This window comes from Thamnophis elegans, chromosome Z, assembly GCF_009769535.1.
Source record: "Thamnophis elegans isolate rThaEle1 chromosome Z, rThaEle1.pri, whole genome shotgun sequence".
In the NCBI taxonomy this organism is placed as follows: domain Eukaryota; kingdom Metazoa; phylum Chordata; class Lepidosauria; order Squamata; family Colubridae; genus Thamnophis; species Thamnophis elegans.
In genome coordinates, this window is record NC_045558.1 from 9,013,000 (window position 1) to 9,036,067 (window position 23,068).

The 23,068-nt window shown below is 38.8% G+C and overlaps 1 protein-coding gene across 7 annotated transcripts in view; it reads right to left on the reverse strand.

Moving 5' to 3' along the window:
* Positions 1–1,179: 1,179 nt before the first annotated feature.
* The window catches only part of PRKAG2 (protein kinase AMP-activated non-catalytic subunit gamma 2), a 239,108-nt gene continuing 217,219 nt past the window's right edge, over positions 1,180–23,068 (reverse strand). For 3 of the 7 annotated variants that reach the window (XM_032236945.1, XM_032236943.1, XM_032236944.1), the window contains 9 exons: positions 21,687–21,732; positions 19,918–19,972; positions 18,700–18,826; positions 17,571–17,736; positions 14,114–14,151; positions 11,877–12,023; positions 10,633–10,685; positions 7,797–7,936; positions 1,180–5,018 (listed from right to left, as the gene is read on the reverse strand). In XM_032236945.1, coding sequence (XP_032092836.1) covers positions 4,987–5,018; positions 7,797–7,936; positions 10,633–10,685; positions 11,877–12,023; positions 14,114–14,151; positions 17,571–17,736; positions 18,700–18,826; positions 19,918–19,972; positions 21,687–21,732 — 804 coding nt within the window. In that variant the 3' untranslated portion in view covers positions 1,180–4,986. The remainder of the gene's footprint in view (positions 5,019–7,796; positions 7,937–10,632; positions 10,686–11,876; positions 12,024–14,113; positions 14,152–17,570; positions 17,737–18,699; positions 18,827–19,917; positions 19,973–21,686; positions 21,733–23,068) is intronic. The other 4 variants (XM_032236946.1, XM_032236947.1, XR_004256950.1 and 1 more) reach the window with 3 other exon arrangements.

Here is a 23,068-nt window from a genome sequence, read left to right on the forward strand (position 1 = left end):
GATTTATATGCACTATGCTCCCCAACAATTCTTCATTTACTAATAAGTCAGCTCAGAGATGCCTATATTATGTGATGCTCTTTTTGGAGAGTAGGAATGCATCACCTGAGTTTGCAATTCCAGGTGAAAGAAGAGTGCAACCTTCAAGTGCTCTTAAGGTTTGGTTCCCTGAACAAACCCCCGTGGGTTTTGTGCTCTTGTTAACAGCACATTGCAGTGAAAACATACCCGTTCTCTCTTGGCCGGCCTTTAAGCAAACAGCATTCTGAGCAAAATGTCAGAAGAGGGGGGTGGGGGTGGAGAAAGAAACATTTGTTCAAAATCACTGCACTGTAAATTGTTCTCCGTTTCCTGTGAAGTAAGGCTGCTTCAAAATGTCACTTGGATTGTACTACAGTGACGATGTTGGGAAAGCAGAGATTGTAGTGTTGACTTTATGGCAGATGCAAAGAAAATCTGAAAAAGGTTGGACTGCTTGTAGCCTCTCAGGCTGCTTCCCAGGAATAGTTATTTTTAAACGCTTCAGATTCTTTTGTCTGAAAAGTGGCTAAATGTTCAGAGACTGGAACAATGTGGACAAAATAATGAAGTTATTCTCCATTATTTAGTACAGAGGTGCAGAGACCAACCAATATCATTCATGCATCCACTATCAGGCGCAAGAAACTAGGAACCAGGATAGAGTTCAAAAGCTCTGTGAGTTTATTCCTTGTAACTATACACAAGAATCTGTATCAACAGTCAAGGCAAATTGGCGCCAGGTAAGAGTCAACAAACTTCAAGGGTGGCTGATATTAGGTCTCTTTCAGGGGCATAGAGACTCTTATCATCAGAATGATGATAAATTTGACCCTGCCCTTGGGCTCAGCCTGGTCGTCTTCTACTTCCATCCCAAATATATTACAATATCTAATCTAATTAATTAAACAAATCTACAGGGCCATGCAACTCATACGTAAATGATTCCAAATAGCTCACATTAAAAATACATTATAAAAGCCTGTTAAAAATTACATCCCACCCACGACATCAGTCACACAATTAAATCAACTACTTATTTGGCTTCATCTCCATATGTGGTCTCTAGTATCGCTGACCAAACCACATTTTACTGCCTTTTGGAAAAGGAACATTCGGTATCATATTTTTATGATTTTTTTTATTTGTATAGTTTTATCTTAATATTGTAAGCTGCCCAGTTACCTGGTGGTAAGATAAATAAGCAAAAAAGCAAACATGGTGGGAGCCAACTGTTCCTCAGGTGGAATTATCTTCCATAGGGAAAGGGCCATCACAGAGAAGGCCCTCTTTTGCAGTCCCACCAGAGGTACATACCTATTTGATGGGATCTGTAACATAACTTGCCATCCTGTCCTGGTGGGCCAGGTTAATGTAATAGTAGTTGGTACATTCTCCTGGTAAAAAATAAAGGGCCATTTGCAAGTTACTGAGCAACTAGGGGCTTTCTCCAAGAGCAGAGGTCCTAGTTCCTGTTGTTATGACTGATGGACTAGAGGTTGGGAATATATTCCAATTAATGCACACAGAATGAGGAAAGCTGCATGAAGAGTTGATGCACATATTTGAGGGCAATGGGAAAAAAATAATTCTGAGCAAGCAATAGGAGAGATACTGTCAAAAAAATCAAGATGTCCGCCAAAATAGTGCAATAAAAGCTCCACATATGGATTTTAAAAATGTATGTAAAAACGGGAGTTTTGATTGCACCATTGTGGCCATCATCTTGATCATAACCTATAAGAGACCCTGGGATGGAATTAGGGGTTCATGCCCCTGAAAATCAGAATGCTCACAAGATCTGTAAAGCTGTAGAAATTCCAGATGATCAAATCAAAGCTTCAGGGTTAGATCAAATCAGCTCTGAAAAGCAAGGTCAACATTTGCAAGGTACAAAAGATCCTGGATCTCAACACAGCACCCACTTGCAGATTTTGATCTCCTTCCTGCAGATAGTTGAAGCAATGTGATTTGCAATGTTCTCTGCTGGGTAACATACTTGTCTACCTTATGCCCAGTGTTTCTCAACATGTTAAGATATGTGGACTTCATTTCCCAGAAGCCCCCAGCCAGACTGCTGCTGGGTAACTGGGAGTTTGTTGACATATCTTCAAGCCCTCAAGGTTGAGAAACATTGGACAAAGGGAAATAAACAGAAGTGAGAATGTGGCTACATGTATGTCTCTTCCTTTACACCCAGTCTCTGTAAGTAGCCCACTTTTCTCTATTTTCTTCCTCCACATGTACGTGCATACTTTTTCTCGCCCATAGCCAGAGGTTAGTTTCCAAACTGCTCTATTGCCATCTAGCGGTGGCTCCATGTGCAGCCCAACATCAAGGAATTCTAGCCTCTTGAGTCTCAAGATGCTGAGGAGGGAAAGGGGACTCCCCTTGATCCAGCTTGCAGGGGGTCTGCATGCAGAAGGACACAGCTGCTTTTCTTCCCTCGGCGGCCATCGCATCAGGTTTTTCTGCTTTGCAAGTTTCATACTCGTCTCAGGAGTTCCAACATATTATATATATATAATATATATAATAATATATAATAATATATACCGGAAACTTTAATACAGCTGCGACCGCTTCATAAATTGACCCTGCTTCTCCTCATGTTTAATAATGGCAGTTTTACCACCTTTCTCCTTACTGCATGCGGGTGTTTATTGTATCTTAAGTGTACATGCCAGGGGGAGTAAAAATGTAGGCTCTATTGAAAAAAACATATTTTCAGTCTTGATTCAATGAATGAACCATTCATGTGCTGAAAATACAACCATGTTTGAATATGTTGCTGGGATTAGTTTCTGATTAATTGTAAATTCAAATTTCTGAATCTTGGTGAGTTTAAGATATGTGGACTACCAGGATCCCTTGCCAGCCTCCTGAAGAATTCTAGGAACTAAAGTCCACACATATGAAAATTATCAAGATTGGGCATTATAGAATATTAGATTTTTAGCATTTGCCAGATTGTTTATGTAATTAATGCTTGAAAGAATCCAGCCATATAATAGAGGATAAATTTGAAAGATGAGCCTAAAAATTTCAGGCATTGTTTGTACTGATAGCAAGGTACTCCATTTTTTTAAAGGAGACATTGAAGAGATCTGCATTGAAAGATCTGCCTAGAATGGACATGAAAATGGCAAAAGTAGGTAACAGTGGAAGGGGGGAGTTACATACATATTTGCTGAGTTTACTGGTGAATGACCAAGAAAGTGATGCTTGCTGGAGAAAAAAACAATGGCAAATGATTGGCGTCATGAGGAAAGGAGCAGAAACAGACTAGTTGACAAGTTGAAGGCTGTGCTCACTTCAGGTCATCATACCCTGAGAAAGGAATGTTGGAGTTGGGCAAGTGCAAATGAGTTTGAAGAATTATCCTATGAAAAAGATTACATGTGGAATAAAATGTTCTCACCAGCAAATTGTGTACATCTGCACACCTCAATTTGAATTCTGCCTTTATTTAAAGAGAGCATTGTCAACCAGGGCAGATGGTTGCTTTTTCCAGATTGTTTTCTTCCATCAGTGCACCTATTTAGTCTGTATAATTTTAAAAGTTAATCTAAAAGCTGAGCATCTGTTTAACAAAATTAAGCAAGCTTTAACTCTGCCTGAAATCTGCCTGTCTTTCAAGAGGTTGTTACCAATATGCAGTTAGGCAATGTAAAATTCCCCTCATTCAATATTTTAGAAAAATCCAGTAGTACTGCTAATTTTTATAAAAATTATGAACTAACTGCAGGTAAATTTGTGTATCCATGTGCTTTGGACTTCAAATTTTCTATTTTTTTAAAAAAAACAGGAATATTTAAGTAGCTGGGAAACTATTGTAGATTTCACAGAACTGTTCAAAATGAGCATCAGGTGATCAGAGCTGAAGAAGCCACAAATTTCCCTAATCTCATTCTCTCAGGAATCATGGATCCCAGATTTTGAACACTTTCTGTAAATTAAACCATTTGAGGTACCCTTGGTTCAAAAATTGTTGTCCTATGATGCATCATTTCGCCCAGATAAAGCTTATAGGAAAGAGTGTTTTAGTAGGATATAGATTTCTAGCACTATATTCTTACCTTCTGGCAACATAAATTTAACATACTTATACATATACCACTATATGATTTCTCTGCTGTGGACAAACAAAACATGCTGGGTAGCAATACATTTAATAAACAATTTCTCAATCTTTTGTGTAATGCATCTGTAAAGATTGCTTCTATTATCAGTTTCAGTAATAAGAGAATTGCTTCTTACATATGAATCAATGCTTTATTAATGAATATGGTGAAGTTTAACTATCCACCAAAGATGTGTAAAAATTGCAGAAATAAAAATAAATAAAGCTGCTTTTAATCAGTTTTGTTTTACCATCTGTTCTGAATGTAACATTTAGAAACACACAGTTGTAATTAAAGTTTAAAGTAATCTACTGATATTTAAATTACAGCTTTTAGAACAAATCTAATGATAACTGAAATTGATTTGGTTTTAGGCTTAGCGACTTGAATTTTCAAATACAGTATCTTGTTTCGCAGAGCAAGTTCTTTTACTATGATGGGCAACAGTGATGACATATTGTTGGCTTTTTGACATAAGGCACTCTGATATGAATATGCCATACACTTGCCTTATGTCGGAGATCTGTTGCTGACCAGTGACTTGCATCAGATTAAAACATAACATTAAATGCTATTCTTTTCCAATGCATTTGAGATGGACATCAGATGAAATCTTTTGGCAAACATGTTGATATGCAAGCCTGCATTGAATACAGAAGCTTTTTGTCACGCTGCTTGTTTTGCGACAGTCACTGGGAAATAATAGACTATCCATCACTTAGCCTAATACACACACATTCTTATCATCACTTGGACTCTTCTCTACTGCCATCAATGTTCTTGAGGCAAAGATGACCCAGCCACTTTATTCAAATTCTTTCCAAGGTGTTTCTGTTTAAAGCAGTCATTCAGTTCCACTCTCCTTTTGCCGGGCGCCTGTTAATAAACAGCAAATAGATAAATCTCTGGCATCTCTGTGCAGCAAGTGTGTATTTTCCCATTTAGAGCTTGCTTTCTCATGGTTTCCCTTAAAATGTGTTTCTTTTGTTGTATATTATCTGTAGGATTATTTCCCTTCTTTTTTATTCCCATTGTACTTCATGAAATTAGTTACTTTAATATCTCATGCTATTCCCTATAAGAAATAGAGACTGTGCCTATCAAAATCTGAGCCCATTTCAAGATAATGCCATGCTTACGTCACAGGGCTAAGGATTTCTGCACAGATGGATTAGGCCCAGCACTGTCTAGTTCACCTCAGTGCTACTCACACTTTTGTTCTTCCTATATAAAGGCTTAATATATTCAAGAAAGTATTCAGACTCCATTCACTTTTGTCAATTTTGTTATACTGCAGCCCAATTCTACAGTTGTTGAAATTCATTTTTTCCCATTAATCTACACTCAGTACCCCACAATGACAAAGTAAAAAAAAGAATTTTAGAAATGTCTGTAAATTTATTAAAAAGAAAAAAATGAAATAGTACATTGACATAATTATTCAGATCCTTTGCAATAACACTTGAAATTTGGTTCAGGTGCCTCCCATTTCTCTTGACTGTTGCTGACGTGTTTCTACACCTTGATTTGAAGTCGACCTATGTTAAATTGATTGGACATTATTTGGAAAGGCATACATCTCTAGAGAAGGCCTCACAGTTGAGAATGCATACTGTAGCAGAGCAAGAGCCATGAGGTTAAAAGAACTGCCTGCAGAGCTCAGAGACAGGATTATTGCAAGGCACAGATATGGGGAAGGCTGTAATAAAATTTCTGCTGCACTGAAGGTTCCTGGCAGCACAATGGCTTCCATAATTCTCAAATAGAGGAAGTTTGACACAATCCGGTCTCTTCCAAGAGTTGGTCACCCAATCAAAGCAATTGGGGGAGAAGGGCCTTAAAAAGATGACCAAGAACCTAATGGTTACTCTGACTCAGCTCTAGAGATCCTGTATGGAGATGGGACATAATTCCAGAAGGACAACCGCCACTGCAGCCCTCCACTGATTGCAACTTTATAGCAGAGTTGCTATACGGAAGCCACTCCTCAGTGCAAAACATGTGAAAGGCCACTTGGAATTTGTAAAAAAGCACCTGAAGGATTCTCAGACTATGAGGAACAAGATTCTCTTGTCTGGTGAAACCAAGATTGAATTGTTTGGCCTCAATTCTAAATGTTAAATCTCAAGGAAATCAGGTACCGTTCATCACCTGCCCAATGCCATCCCAACAGTGAAGCATGCGGTGGCAATATCATGCTGTGGGGGTATTTTTTATCAGCAGGGACTGGGAGACTGGTCAGCATTAAGGGAAAGCTGAATGGAGTATAGTACAGAGATATCCTCAATGAAAATCTGTTCCACAGTTCTCAGGATCTCAGTTTGGGCCAAAGATTCACTTTCCAACATGACAACAAACAAGCACACAGCCAAGACAACACAGAGGGGCAACTCTGTGAATATCCTAGAGTGGCCTGGCCAGACTTGACCTGAACTCTATTGAACATCTCTAGAGGCCTCTAAAATGTCTGACAACCAATGGTGACCATCCAAACTGACTGAGCTTGAAAGGATTTGCAAAGAACAGTGGACTTGTAATTTCTGCCAAAGTTCAGTTCAGTTTTTTCTTTTTAATAAATTTACAGTCATTTCTACAATTCTATTTTCACTTTGGCATTATGGGGTATTCAATGTAGATTAATGAGGAAAAAATGAATTTCAATAATTGTAGAGCCAGGCTTCAGCATAACAAAATCAATAAAAGTGAAGGATGTCCGAACACTCTAAATATACTGTATATGTCAGGCCTCTGTATATACACAATAGATTAAAACATCTTTTACATTCTGTCAAAAATATTTTTATGCATATTTAGATCAACTGGAATATTTCTAGTTTACAATATACTTTTAAACTTCTAGTACAAAGAACTTCTAGTGCAGCTAATATATTAATATCTTTCATTTATTTTAAACTTTTCTGTTCAGACTGAATCAGGACTCTGTAAATGTCAAATGTACTTAACAATAATAATAATAATTATCTTGTTCACTTGTAATGTTTAAGAAATCTCAGTATACAAACTACATGTAAGGACATACTCACCCATTATATTATTTTTAAAGATATTTTAAAATTCTACCTTTCTTATATGTTTATAAATAAGTCAAGATGGCAAACATCAAGATCGCTCAACTTATGAAGTGTGTGATGTAGAAACTTAATAAATAAATAAAAATAAACTTACCTAATACTTATTCCTCCTCCTATTTTTTCCTCATAGTAGCCCTGTAAAGTGAGCTGGGCTGAGAGAGTGATTGGTCCAAAGTTACCTAGTTGGTTTTCATGCCTAAGGCAGGATTAGAACTCACCTGGTATCTAGTGTGGTGTCTTAACTACTGGAGAATCACTGGATTCTAAACCTAGAACTTAGCCAATTAGAAATGAGATTCCTACTTTTATAATTGCATCTGGACCAAGTTTTAATGATTTTTTAAAGTTGGAGGATTATATCTAAAGCATATGCTGGTTTAAAATGAATTATTACACATTTGAGAGGCACATACATAAAACATCTTTATTCATTGTCTTCAATTTCAATGGGGAATCCTTTCATAGTCTGCCTATGTTTTAGGAGTTGTAAAGATAAAAGTAATGTAAAATATTTGTCATGTTCCTAGAGAAAATGCTTACTAGTGAAATGTGGAACTCATACCTGTTGGTGTAAGCACTAATGCTTGGAGGATGTCAGAGAGGGAGATGATACCAACAATAGTATCAGTTTCATTCACAACCACCAATCGATGGACCTGAAAACACAATGCACATAACAATAATGGCTGTCCAATTGTCCTCCTAAGCACAATAAAAATAAAAATATGCAGGTTAAGAGACAATTAGATTATTTTACATAGAGGAATGGTTACTTCCCAAATCAAATTAACGTGAACATTTTAAGCACTTTCTAAAAACTGGATTTGTTTTCTTTTAGAGAGCCATTCTTACTTAAGTGATTTATGTAGTCTACAAAGAGCAAACATTAGCAATGACATCTGTTTCCTCAAACTCCCATCTGATGTCTGGATCAAGTTATATTTAGCTTTATTAACAATATGCCATTGCAACACATTCCAAGTCCTCTTCTTAACTATCAGTGCTGTGCATTGGCACTTAGGTCCTTTCTGTGGACTTAGGTAAAACTAAAGGCATACATATTCTACACTAGAACAGGTGAATTTCACACAGCTAATCAACAGTAATTGTTGAAAAACTATTAGTTTAACAGCAATGATCCCCTTGTATGTAGGTATTTATTCATTGCTTCTAACAGAATAGCTACTGGTTATAAATAAATTTAAGTAAAAGATTCTTGATAAAAATAGAGATTATAACTAAATACTGAAACATAATCTAAGAAGGAACAGAATAAAGCCAACAAGTCTATTTTTATGATAAAAGTGAAGTGTAACGTTACCGTTTTCAAACATAAACTACATTTAAAATTAGAACAACCTAATAAAAGCTTCATCCTAATTGCGTGTTTTTATAATTTATGCTCCAAAGAGTATAGTATGATAGCATTTTCCCAGCAAATATTTTGAGTAGCTAACCTATGTCATATATTATTTTTGAAGATCATGAGATTTGAAAGAAGTTTACTATATATGACAGCAAAAACTAATTTATGTGTAACCTTACCAAATTATGAATGTGTGTTTGTGTATACGCATTCCCATATTTTACCTTTAGCTAACTGAATACAGGTATAGCCAATAGGAGGACAGGAGACACAAAGGAAGGCAAAGTGAGTAAACTCAAGCAGACCAACAAATCTCCATCTTACATGCAGTCTCTGAAGGCTGTATAGTCTATATCGGAAAGCAACCATTCACTCTGTGCACTGGGGTAAGGAGTTAACTGCTTGGGGGAATCAAATATGTGGTCCTACTTAGGCTTCAATCCAATCTGTAATATTAGGTTAAGATTTGGATATTACACAAGTCAAGAGATGAATAAGACGTCTGCATTTACATGCTGTTTTTTCCCTTTATGTGAGATGGGAAATAATTCAGAAGGCCATATTAATCATAGCTTGCCACTGTCCAAGCTCACATTTTGTGCTAAGCCATTATTATGCTTATTTGCTTTTGGATTAGCATAAATTGTGTACATAGCCATAATAGTTTGAGCAACTATGAGCAAAACAGCCATTTCTGGCATTTCTAACAAACATAACCAGAAATCCTAGTCATGTAGAGTTAGTAATGGTATCTTTGAATGCAGGCATTATGTCTGAATCTGGGAACTACAATTAGCAAAGATACATGGAGTTCTTGGTGCTCTCAGATCCTGGCTCCAAGAAATGGCTTACAGTTTAATCTTGAATTACCGATATTCTCTTGTATTAGTCAAGATATGAAAATCACATTAAACTGGATTCTTTATAAGCCATTCCTTGTTTTTCTGGATCAAATATTGCTTTCACATAAAACAAGCTGCAATTTGTGATTCTACTGAATCTTCTGGGTTGTTTAATAGCTTCAGAAATTGGAGTAAAAGAACTGTATTGGTGATTACAATATGGAAGTTCACAAGGTTCTATTATATTGTTCATATTACCGATAGTCCTTATCTAGTCTCTAAACAAATGTTTGCAGTTAAAAGGGCAATGAAAAGCTGAGTATTCAATTCTTGCATTTATAACATTTAGGATTTATAATAGATTTGTAAAGCAAAGGAAAGCTAGAGGAAGATCATAAGCAGAGTTGCAACTGCTTCATTTAATGACCAAGTTGACAGTCCCACCTTGTAACTCCAAAACAAGGATTCCCTGTATTTAACAGGTATATGAAACCAATAGACAGCTGATCTTTTTCATTCCTCTTCACATCATTTAATTCAAGTGAGGGACTTATAGAACTCATCTAGATCAACGTGTTATACCATTTCTAATGCTCTAGTAACTTACAATTCAGGTTACTGCAAATGGATTGTATATATTTAAAAATTGTCTCAAAATTTCAGTTTATCAATATTTGATAGCAACAACATTAACTGGAACTGGTCAGAGGATCAAAGGAAAGACATTCATTTGATTAAAAAGGCAAACAGATTATCATTTCTGCAGGAAATCTCAAGAAATATTATCCTTTGGAAAAATAAAATGCTATAGCAATGATAAATGACTATGTAGCATTCCTACTTTAAACGGAATCTTAAGGGCCACTAATTCCCCATTCCTAGAATAAAGATGATATTTTACTACAGGAACGGGGAATCTATGGACTTCTAGATGTGCTGAACTTCATCTACCAGCATAGCCTTGATAGCCAGGCCAAGCTGTTAAATTTCAACAACAACCTGAAGGGCCCAGATTTCCCACCCTTGTAAATTACTCTTTTTGCTATCATTTTCTCATTTTGTATCCATTTTAGGAAATACGTGAATTGAAAAGAACTGATAAAAGAAAGGGTGGGCACTCTGTCAAAAGGTAAGCACACAGAATCAAGTCAAGTTTTTTCAACAATGGAGGACAGAGGTGAACCACCTACCGGCCAGGCAATTTAGAGCTCCTCTTCTCTTGTATTTGAACAGTCATACCCACCTGATACAAATGGGGAACACAGGAAAGAAACAGAAAAGGGGGGAAATCTATTTTTATAGATGTTTACCTTATATTGGTGATATTTTACGTAGGAATATTATGATGAATGGGTTCAATGTGTCTATGACTGTTGCACAGATTTAATCAAATAATCTTTCTTTTCAAGTTTGGTAACTTTCTTACACAAATGGGCTCCTGAATAATACATAACTATAATTTGTTTGTTAAATTTATCTTTCTTTGTTGTAGAGACTCAAAAAAGCATACATAGTAGTCCCTAATCTTTTTGCTGGATTCTTGACTTCTTTGTAATTTGCTCCTGTCTTCATTTTGTCGCAGAGCAAAATATTTCAAGGCCATTTCTGATTTTAGTTGAATAGAAAATAATTCAGAATATTTTGGAGCTTCTTTCTACTTATATTTTGAAAAGATGGTGCTTGGAGGAAGAGAATTGGAAAATTCATAAGCTTAGATAAGCAATTAGCTATATGGGAAGATTACCCATACATTCTCAAAATCCAGCCAAATATTACTTGGAAAAAGCAGAAAACAGTAAAATTTTAGGATATATGAATGTGTATGCTAAAATGAAATGGGCATAAATTTCTAGTCTAGCTCTGTTGTCTGCAAGTGAATCAAACTTGCAATTAAAGCAAAGCAAAGAACAGCTTTACCCTCCAGAAGATATCCAGTGTTTTGAAGGTACATCTCAATTATGCCTTATTTAGAATAGATTGCTGATTGCTAAAAAAAGTGAGAGGTTGAACAGTTTCTTCTTATTCACTTTTTAAGCTATTTTAATTATCACAAAAAGGTGTGTTAACAGAATGTTTCTATCATGTTGTTCTCACACATCTTCAACGCATTTGTTCCTAGCGGTTCTTAAATGTTTTGATGGTTTAATCCATTCACATCAACAAACTTTTTCCAAACTATATTTACAGCAAGATCAATTTGAAATCTCAATGTGACATACTTAATTAGGAAATCTAACAATCCTTATAAATCAATTTAAGAAGCAAAATTATCATACACTAAATTTATTGCACTTTTTTATAAAGTGGCTAGAATATGTTTCAATGATTTTTGTATTATCACTATTCTTATACTGTTCCATCTGTTTAATCTCTGGAAAAATCTCATAAGCAGTGCTATTCAGAAAACTACTGTGCCCCTCCTCCCAATTCTCACCTCAGCTTTAACTAGCCGATCCACAATTGTCTCCAGCGTTTCCAGCTTATTACATTTCACAACACCTTCAAAATACTGAGAGCGATGTTGGAGAGCTTGTGTCACTGTGATATCTAAGTTATTATAAGTTTTTTCAGCAGCAAGATTCTAGAAAAAAAGGAAGTTACAGATGAGTCAATTCCACTTTTTATGCGCAGCCAACAAATTTCATTATTACTCTAGAAGCATGATCCACATGTTGTGATTTAACCAATGGAAAAAAGTGAAGTAGACAAACCTGTATGCGCCCCATGACACTACCATACATATTTTGGATTAATTGGGTACAAGAAAAGAGTGTTTTGGTTAAAAATAATGCATACTATACATTAATGGTACTTAATTTTTCACTTTCTAAAGTTAAAGATCTTGGGGTGAGGGATATGGAGAATAGTATGGTTGCTTGTCCATTTCCTCTCAACTATTTCCCTTTCCTTTCACTTTGTCCCAGCATTCTCATTAATGACAATTAGCAAAGTAGCAAATTATGTATATGAATTGCCCATAATTTTGAATTCAAAACGGGCAATGATCACAAAAAGAGAAAAAAGCAACAGAATAATTCTAATTTCCTATCTTTGATTTTAAGGCAGGATAGCACTGTTTCATCTGAAACATGGGATACTACAAACAATTGTTCAGTAGTTCTTTCCTCAACCAAGAATGTTGTTCCCACTTTTTAGAAAGTATCCATGGAATACTTTTAGATTAGTTATTTTAGATTGCTTTAGATTAATTCAGAGGTCAAAAACCGGTGGTCCGCAAGAAAATGTTGGTGGTCTGCAGCCCACCAGATTGGAGGAGCTGCTCCAGGATGACCAATGGGCCAGTTCTGTAACTAGAGCTCTGAAATATGGGACCGGCCAAGCAGCTTGTGGTGGGGCTGGAAATCTCTTCTGTAGAGGGATGTATGTGCAACTTGCAACTTTGCAGCTGGTGAACGTGCAAGGAATAGCGCAGCCTTCGCTAGCCGGAACGAGGTAATGGTGTTGTTGCAGCAAGGTGGTGGTGATGGCGCAGATGGGCTGAAGCAACGGGTGGTGGCAACCCACAGTTCTTTCGTCCCCCTGTTGTGGCTTCCTGTTGACTGAACTCACACTGGCTGTCCTCCTGCCCTCCCCTCAAAGTCACTCTTCGCCTGGTCTGAGAAGGAAAGGGCGAGGGATGGAGATTTGCTCCATATTTCAGAGCAGAAGCGAAGCCTAATATCTTGCTAGATCTCACGAGCATTTCTTGGTCACATGGGGAGATGCACAACTTCCTCTCAGCACCCAGACACTGGCCCGACCTAGCCGTTTCTCTTCTCTGCTGCTGTTTGTGCTTCCATGGCCTGCCCGCTGCTCTTGTACCACAGTTAAATTTAGCGCATTTCACAGTGGGGGAAACAGTGTCCCCTCCTCCTGGAGCCCATTACGACGCAGAACATCAGCTGCAGCTAAGTTGGGCCACTGCTTCAGGAAGGAGAACAGGTTGTGCATTTCCCCAAGCAACCAAGGTGCATCCAACACCAACAAAGGCTGAAGAAGCACCCTTGAGACCTAGAGAGCACCGGAGAATCAGAATGAGAGATGTGTGAGAGAGGTGTGTGTGAGAGAGAAAGAGGGAGAGAGAGAGAGATGAGCGTTCCCAGTTTTGTTTTCTGTGAGAAATGGGTCCAAATTGAGTATTCAAAGTTTCAGTAACAGGTGACCAAGCTAAGTGCCTGAAGGACCCCATCCTGTCACTGGCAGTGTACACGCTTCAGCGAGCGGTGTGCTGAATTCATATTAGTGGTTTGCGGGATTTAAAATTATGAATTTAGTGGTCCCTGAGGTTTGAAAGGTTGATAACCCCTGGATTAAATCAAAAGTATTCATAAAATAAAACCTCAAATTTATTTTTTCTTCTCACTTTTACTTAACAGTTTTGGTGCTGTCACTTTATATTTATGCAAAACTCACTATGCTTAAGACAATTTCTGACTGCATCATACTTAGCTTTTGGAACCATGTTACACGATCTACTGTTCTAGTAGTTTGTAGGGGAGGGGAAAGAACTAGCTCAGTAATTATAAAGAAGGTTACAAAATATTATTTAACATATTAACAAAGTAATTTCATACAGAATAACACTAATTCTATGAACCAGGGCATATTTCAGAGTGGTCACACTGAAAAACTAAGTCAAAGAAATATTATTAAAAAACCAATAATACTTACTATAACATCAAATTTGGAATAAATATCTACAACTTTTCCTAAAAAGGGAAGAAAATAAGCCTTATAATGTGATCACAAATAACTGACAGACCAAATTAATTAATATTAATTCCATCATTTTGGGAAGAGAACACTTGCTTTCTAGCTTTATGGATTAAGGAAAACAACTAAGAAAAAACCATGAAAATTGTAGATATTCAATTCAATATAAGAAAGAGAATGTTTTCCTGACCATTAAAGCATATATGCTTGTTTATATCGAGTTTCCCCAAAAATTAGACAGGGTCTTATTTTCTTTTGATTGACTCACAAATATGGCTTCGGCCTTATTATCAGGGGAGGGCTAATTGTTTTGGGGTTGCCGGGCGGCTGCTCTCTTGTGAGCAGGCTCCCGAAGAGCCAGGCACAGCCTCGAAGGGCTATGTTGCGCTCATAGCAGCGCAACACAGCAGCCATGAAGAGACCACGCTCACGAGCAGCCACCCAGCAAACCCCCTTTCCATCTGGGCACAGCACCATTCATTGACCTAGGGGTATTGCCAATTCAATTCAATTCAATTCATTAGATTTATAGGCCGCCCAATCCCGGAGGACTCCGGGCGGCTTACAAGAACAAGAAAAGAAAAACAAAATAAAAAATAATTTAAAAATTTCTCAACACGCATATGTTCTGATCGGGGCTGGACCCTACATAATAAGGTCAACAGCCCCAGGCCTGCCGGAACAGCCAGGTTTTAACAGCTTTTCTGAAGGCCATGAGGGTGGGTGAGGTCCGGACCTCTGGGGGTAGCTGATTCCACAGGGTCGGAGCAGCCACAGAGAAGGCTCTCTTCCGAGGCCCCGCCAGCCGACACTGTCCGGCTGATGGTGTCCTAAGGAGGCCCACCCTGTGGGATCTTATCGGCCGTTGGGAGGTATGTGGCAGTAGGCGGTCTCGCAAATACGCTGGTCCTGAGCCATGTAGGGCTTTAAAGGTAATGACCAACACCTTGAATTGAGTTCGGAGACCAATTGGCAGCCAGTGCAGCTCGCGGAGGATAGGTGTAATATGGGTGTATCTCGGTACACCCAATATCGCTCGCGCACCTGCATTCTGGACTAGCTGTAGTCTCCGAACGCTTTTCAGAGTAGCCCCATGTAGAGCGCATTGCAATAATCCAGCCTTGAGGTGACAAGGGCGTGAGTGACTGTTTGAAGGGCACCCCGATCCAAGTAGGGCCGCAATTGATGTACCAGGCGAACGACAAGTGGTGTTCCAGTGTCAGCCGTGAATCCAAGAGGACCCCCAAATTTGCAAGCCCTCTCTGAGGGGTATAAGTTTTCACCCCCCAGGATCAAGGATGGACTGTCCAAACTGTCCTTCGGGGGCAGCATCCACAGCCACTCGATCTTGTCGGGATTGAGCACGAGTTTGTTTACCCCCATCCAGATCCTGACAGCTTCCAGGCATCGGCACATCACGTCTGCCGCTACACTAAGCTGGCACAGGGCAGATAGGTACAATTGCGTATCATCTGCATATTGATGGTACTTTATCCCGTGCCGTCGTATGATCACACCCAGCGGTTTCATGTAGATGTTGAATAGGAGGGGGGATAGGACCGAACCCTGCGGCACCCCACAATTGAGGGGCCTAGGGGGTCGACCTTTGCCCCCCGCCCAACACCAACTGCGACCTACCGGAGAGGTAGGAGGAGAACCACCATAGAACGGTGCCTCCCACTCCCATCTCCTCCAGACGTCGCAGAAGGATACCATGGTCGATGGTATCGAAAACCGCTGAGAGGTAAAAAAGCACCAGGATAGAGGAATGCCCTCTATCCCTAGCCCGCCAGAGATCATCGGTCAGTGCGACCAAAGCGGTTTCTGTGCTGTACCCAGGCCTGAAACCAGACTGAAAGGAATCCAGGCCTAAGCCCTGTGAGCGCCTGTTCGCCGTCCCCCAGCTCCCGCAGCTTGACATCTTCAGAATGCCCCTAGGTCAGTGAATGGGGCTCAGCTGGAGAGGAGAGTTGCGCGAGCGGCTTTTTCGCTCCCCGCTCGTGTGTCTCCCAGCCTCACGATGCCCTGGCCCAACTCTCCCTGCAGAGCCAGGGCACCTCCGTTGCCACTATCCCAGCATGGCTTTCTCTGCAGCTTCCAAACCATGGAGGTAAGAGTGTACAACTATAGAGCATATTCCCAGAATGACCACTATCGGAAGACTCAGCATCTTACTTCCATGGTTTGGAAGCTGCAGAAAAAGCCATGCTGGGACGGCGGCAGCGGAAGTGCCCTGGCTCTGCAGGGAGAGTTGGGCCAGGGCATTGTGAGGCTGGGAGGCATGCAAGCGGGGAGCGGAAAAGCCGCTTGCACACACACACACCCTCCAGCCGTGTAGAGCCCCATTCACTGACCTAGGGGCATTCCAAAGGTGCCAAGCTGCGGGAGCCAGGGGGACGGCGAACAGACACTCATGCGTCTTGGCAACACTCCTAAGTCAGCGAATGGTGCTATGCCTGGCTGGAAAGGGGGTTTGCTGGGTGGCTGCTCATGAGTATGGTCATTTCATGGCTGCTGTGTTGTGCTGCTGTGACAGCGCAACATATCTGTTCAACCCTGAGGCTGTGCCCAGCTCTTCAGGAGACCACTCACAAGAGAGCCGCCATCGAGCAATCCCCCTCTCCAGTTGGGCACAGTACCAATCACCGACCTAGCAGTATCCCAAAAGCCTTTGCCCCCTTGGTTCCCACCTTTTGCCCCCACTGGTTCCCGCAGCTTGGCGACTTTGGTATACCGCTAAGGTCGGTGAGCGGTGCTCTGCCTGGCCGGAGGAGGGGGTTGTCCAGGGGGCTTATGTTCAGGGGAGGGCTTATATTTTTGCCCACCCAAAAATGTGGCACCCTTATTTTCAGAACATGTCATATTTTGGGGAAAATATGGTAGATTTAGATGCTGTTTTGGAATATTAAAAATTTTGGTGAATGACTTAACTTTTGAACAAATCTGTTGTTTTCCTGGACTTTGGCACAGCTTGACATTGCATTGGTGATGACTTGGAGTGATTAGCCATATTTTTTGGCTGATCAACTCCCAGATGTTGCTGCAGAACTATGTTAGTTCCCAGTAATATGATTTTTAGGGCTTCTTGGAATAATATTCATTAATTTTTTTAAGCCCTCCACATGAAGCTATACAAAGTTATCCAGAATGTTGGCTGGGGAATTGTGGGAGTTGCAAATCATGCATCTTAAATTTGTCAACATTGAGAAATATTGATCTGATTAAATAATGAAATCTTCAAAGATTTTTTAAATTAGGTACGCACAATATTTTAATGTGGTGTGCGCATAAAAGTGCTTCAGATCTCAATCTTGCATATCTACATTTTGTGGTTTTCTTCTTAAAATTTAAAAACATTTCCAGTCTTTAGTACTCACAACAAGCAGTAACAAACTTGATAATCCTTATTGCTCACCTGACTCATCCACAACAGGTAGTGCTGATATCCTTCTATCTACAAATATATTCAAGGCTTTAATGATAGGAGTGTCTGGATGTATAAAGGCAATATTATGGTAAGTTCCTATTCCAAGTTCATCCAGATTTTTCTTCATGAAGGCAGGCTTTGGCATTTCTGACACCTTGAAAAAAATATAAAAGACAAATTTTACAAAATAATTATTTGAAAAGCGTTCTCCAGTCATGTAAGCCAATATTCTTTTTAAAAAAAACTTGCACAAGGAATGTATTCTTCAGTTCTTCCACTTCAACAAATCTTTAAATAAATATTTAAATATTTAAACCAATTCTAAAATTTAGTAAGTCTAAAATTATTGTGTAAACTCAATTCTAAATGTCACATTTGTTTAAAACGAATATTCAGCTTTTAGTTCTTTTATGTTTCATCCTCACAATGCTTTTATCAATGGAATACTCTACTTTTACCATTGTCCTTATTTGGAACGTCAGAGATCATCTTAGATAAAACTTTCACAGCTTTTAAACTTTCAGTGTTAATTCTTCCTGTATGTGTCATGAAAAGTGTACATCTCTTTCCAATATATATTTTTCACTGAATGAACCCCCACCACCTGCCCCCTCCCAGGAGATATTAATGAATCAGGAAGGGCAGGGATCTAAAACACAGGAGGACAAGCTGAGAAGCTCTACTTCAGCAGGGCCAATAGGTTTGAATTTTATTTTTCTTTATTTCATTTCACCTGACAGTTCATGTTTCTACCATTTCTTACTCTTACATTCCATGTCCCAACCTTCTATATGCCATGGTGTTCAAAAGATGGCATCGATACTGACCTCCATAACCCATTATCACTTGGGATACTCAACACTTTCATATACCATTTTTAATTTAATAGATAAGGTGCCAACCGAATTGTCTGCCTTACATATTTATGCCACATGCAGCTATCCATGCTAATGCAACCAGTAGACTTTGCTAAATTGTGCTTTTCTATACAAAGTAGAGTTTGCATTTTGCAAACTGGAAGGTACATGTAATGAGTGTACTGACATAGACTTTTTTAACATTCATACAACTGATTTATTAGTTAATTAGAACAGAATAAAATTATAGTCCCACTTACAAAAAGCTGGAGAAACTTGAGTATTCTTTTATGGGTAAGTATATAAAGTGCATTTCCACTCACAGGATCAATAACTGGTAATCTGTGGATTTTGTTTTTGATCAGTGAATATACAGCATCAAAAAGGCTAAAGAGAAAATAATTGCAATTATTAGTACCATTCCAGGGGTGAAATTCAGCAGGTTCTAGAAAACCAATAGCGGAATTTTTGAGTAATTCGGAGAACTGGCAAATACCACCTCTGGCTGGCCCCAGAGTGTGGTGGGAATGGAGATTTTGCAGTATCCTTTCCCTGCCACGCCCACCAAGCCACGCCCACAGAACCGGTAGTAAAAAAAATTGAATTTCACCACTGTACTATTCTATTGACTTATTTCAAAAAGATATTTTCCCACTACGAAAGAATTACTAAAATCCAAAGTATAAATGATTCTTAGTATACAACATTCAAGGAAATTGTGAAAGCTGAAGAATATACAGTTTCAATTCTCAAGTAGACATGTTACATATATTTTAATACCAACAGTATATAAAAAAAACAAGTAGGAATGTTCTAGGAGAAGAATCATTATAAGGAGAGTTGTGAGAAGATATACAGTAGAGAAAGAAGAAAGTTATTAAGGCTCAAAGTTATTGATAGTGTCCAGTAAGTTGATAATTCATAGTTGATAACTGATCTATAAAGGTAAAGGTTTCCTCTATCTCATTGTGTCCAACTCTAGGGGGCATGCTCATATCTGTTTCTTAGCTGAGGAAGCCAATGTTATCCAAAATCATTTTCCTTAGACAGCATGACTATAAGAGGTGCATAGAATATTGTTTCCTTCCACCAAAGTGGTAGCTATTTATCTACTTGCATTTGCAGCTTTTGAACTGTTAGGTGGGCAGGAATTGGGACAGGAACAGGAGCTCACTCTGTTGCACAGCACATAGGTCTTGAACCTGGGTTGTTAGCTTTTCAGCTGACAAGCTCAGCTCCTTTAACTGCTGAGCAATCGCTGCCTCAAGCTCATCTATACAAGTCATCAATCAAAGTCATCAATACAAAGAACATTAAAATGAGTATCAGATAAATGAGTGCCATCAAAATCCTAACTTCTGACAGGTATTGAATTGGTTTTAAATTCTTCTTTGAAATAGTGTGATAAAAATAACAGTTTATAATAAAACATTAACATAATTTACAAATAAAAAAAGATAAGGAAAATAATTATATACCTTGCATCAGGTGAAATATTCACTAGGGGTTTAAAGGTTTCTTGCAAATAAAGCTCTGTATAATTAAAAAGAATATTTTCATAAACCTATAATATTCAATTAATGTTTCATCACAAACATTTATGTTGTAAAGAAATGAGCACCTATTGACTTTTTAATTCAAAAATAATTAAATAATCATAATAAACAAAAAAATGGAAAAATAGTTTTCAGAACCAAATAACCACTAGGGGTCACTATAGTCTGAGAATGAATATTACAATTATAACAAAAATTGTGGGAAGTATTTTAGATAAAGGTTGGGATTACCCAAGTGTTTACATTTCAGGAGGGTAATTAATTTTTTTAAAACTCAGTAGGCTATCAATATTTTTCTACAACACATGGCAGGTCTAGAAGACCTATCAATAAAATAAAACTAAGACATGACTCATAGTCACTATCTACAATATAACTGTGTTTTTCCACTGGGGGAAATCACTGCAACGACTATATGAGAAAGATAATGTGAATGAAATAATATGCAGGGAGTCCTCGACTTAAAACAGTTCATTTAGTGACTATTCAAAGTTGCAACGGCACTGGAAAAAATGACTTACAACCATTGCAGCATCCTCATAGTCATATGATCAAAATTCAGATGTTGGCAACTGGTTCACATTTATGACAGTTGAAATGTCCTAGGGCCAGGATGGCGAACCTATGGTATGTGTGCCACAGGTGGCATGCGGAGCCATTTGTCAGGGCATGCGAGGCATGTATGCTGGCCAGCTGACTTTAGCCTTTTGGGGCCATTTTTCGCCCTCACCAGGCTCCAGAGGCTTTATAGGAGCCTCGGGAGGGTGAAAAAAACCTCCCCACCCCACCCCCAGAGGCCCTCTGGAGGCTTCAGGAGCTTCCCTGAAGCCTCTGGAGCACGAAAAACAGGCCCTACAGGCAAACCGGAATTTCAGGAAAGGACTTCTGGTTTGCTCATAGAGTCGTTTTTCATCCTCCAGAGCCTTCAGGGAAGCCTCCAGAAGGCCCCGGAGGGTTTAAACCACCCCTAAGAGTAAACCAGAAGTCTGTTCCTGAACTTTGGGTTTGCCCGTAGGGCGGTTTTTTTCATTCCGGAGGCTTCAGGGAAGCTCCTGAAGCCTCCGGTGGAGGATGGGGGAAGCTGTTTTTGCCCTCCCCAGGCTCCTATAAAGCCTCTGGAACCTGGGAGGGAGAAAAAAGCATGCAAAAAATAGGGGGAGCGTCTGTCATGTGCGCATGCACGCTGGGGGTCGCACATTGCACTATGGGTGCGGCACGCCCACTCCTGACCCCCCTGCCCTCCCCCCTTTTGGCACGCGAGCCAAAAAAGGTTCACCATCACTGTCCTAGGGTCAATTCCCACTTTTGAAACCTTCTGACAAGCAAAGTCAATGGGAAAGCCACATTCGCTTAAAAACCATGTTACTAACTTAACAACTGCAATGATTCTCTTAACTGTTGCAAAATGGGGCAAAACTACCTTAACAAATGTTTCACTTAGCAACATAAATGTTGGGCTCAATTATGGTTGTAACTCGAGGACTACCTGTAGAAGTACAAAAAATAATAATACTCTCATTTACTGGAACAAGCGTCAAGACACATTGTTAGTTCTGCATGCTAGGATATGACCATTTTACAGGTATATTAAAATTCTTTGATTTGTGGATGATAAAAGATCTAGTAAAAAGAGTTGCACAGCTAATTTGGAGGATCACATTCATTTTGAATGGTTTACTACATATACTTACCTCTCCATGTTTCAATTTTGTGCTCCTCAAGTTCGTAGATTTGTACCTATAAAAAAGAAAGACAAAAAGACCATATATTTATATTTTTAAAAGTCATTAAAATAATGACATCTTCCTTTGAATAAAAATATTGAGGACAGAAAAAAGGGGGCTTTAAGGGGATTTTTTTCTAAGTGATGAGCTTTTGGTGGTTTGCATATGAGTATTCGCTCTCAAATAATTCCTGATCCTTGCAACTACCTGGACAAGTCCCTGCCATTTTTCTTGACCTGATTCTTAGAAACAGTTTGCCACTGCCTCTTTCCTAAGCCTGAGAGAGAAAGAATGGACCAAAGTTATCCAGCCGGCTTCATGACTTAAGCCTTTCAGTTCCTAGCCCAGTGCCTTTAACCACAACGCCAAATTGTCTCCATATAAGCAAGGGCCAGAGAATAAACAAATTTAAAATTCAACCAAGGAGCTTGCCATAATTAGGAAAGAGATCGAATGCTCAGCTCTATATACAGGTCTTCTACATAATAGAGATACCAGATTCCAGTTATTAGAATTAAGAACTATATTCAGTTCACCATTATTTCTGTCGATGTTGCATTAAAAAGAAACAATTTGGTTAGAAGACGAATTTCTCTCCAATGTTTCATCCTACAGTGCTTTGAAAAATACATTTTATTTTCTAATATCAATGGTCCCCAACAGAATACTAGTCTGAACAGTGTTAATCACTAAATAATATTTCCTCCTACTTTGTTTCCTTTTTCAATTTTTAATCCTTTCCCCTGTTGGTTCTAACAAGTGAATGCTAAGTGGGAGTTCACAGTTTCCTAGGAGCTAGAATTACAAAACTGCCAATCTAAGGCATGGGAAGCTATGATTTTTCTTTCAAAAATAAAGACTACAGAACCAGCTTGCATTTTAATATATATGTTGAATGGTACATATCTTACCACATTGTACAAGCCACTGTGAAACACATCAGTATTATACTAGAATAGAAGTTTACACTGATTAATTTATCATAGTCAGGGTGGGGTGGGGTGTTCTGGCTATTTGCTCATGTGCTGAATGCGTGCTGCAAGTGCATCAATAGAAATAGTTCTGCGCATGTGCAGAACTGGAAAAAAAATGGCGGTGGTGGCGATGGCAAACCGGTTTGGAGCCGTGTGCAGCCTGCATCGCTCCCATTTCTGCGACCAGGCCGGCATGTCACTACCGGTTCTGCTGATCATAGTATACCCAACTCAAATGGAAGGAAATCAGAAAAAAAATTAAAAAGCATAAAGTATATGTATAGTAAATAGTATACAGGGAGCGTAGATTCTGAAAACAAAGCTGTTCTTCCTATAGCATTAAATTCTTGATATTAAATTTGTACACAAATAAAA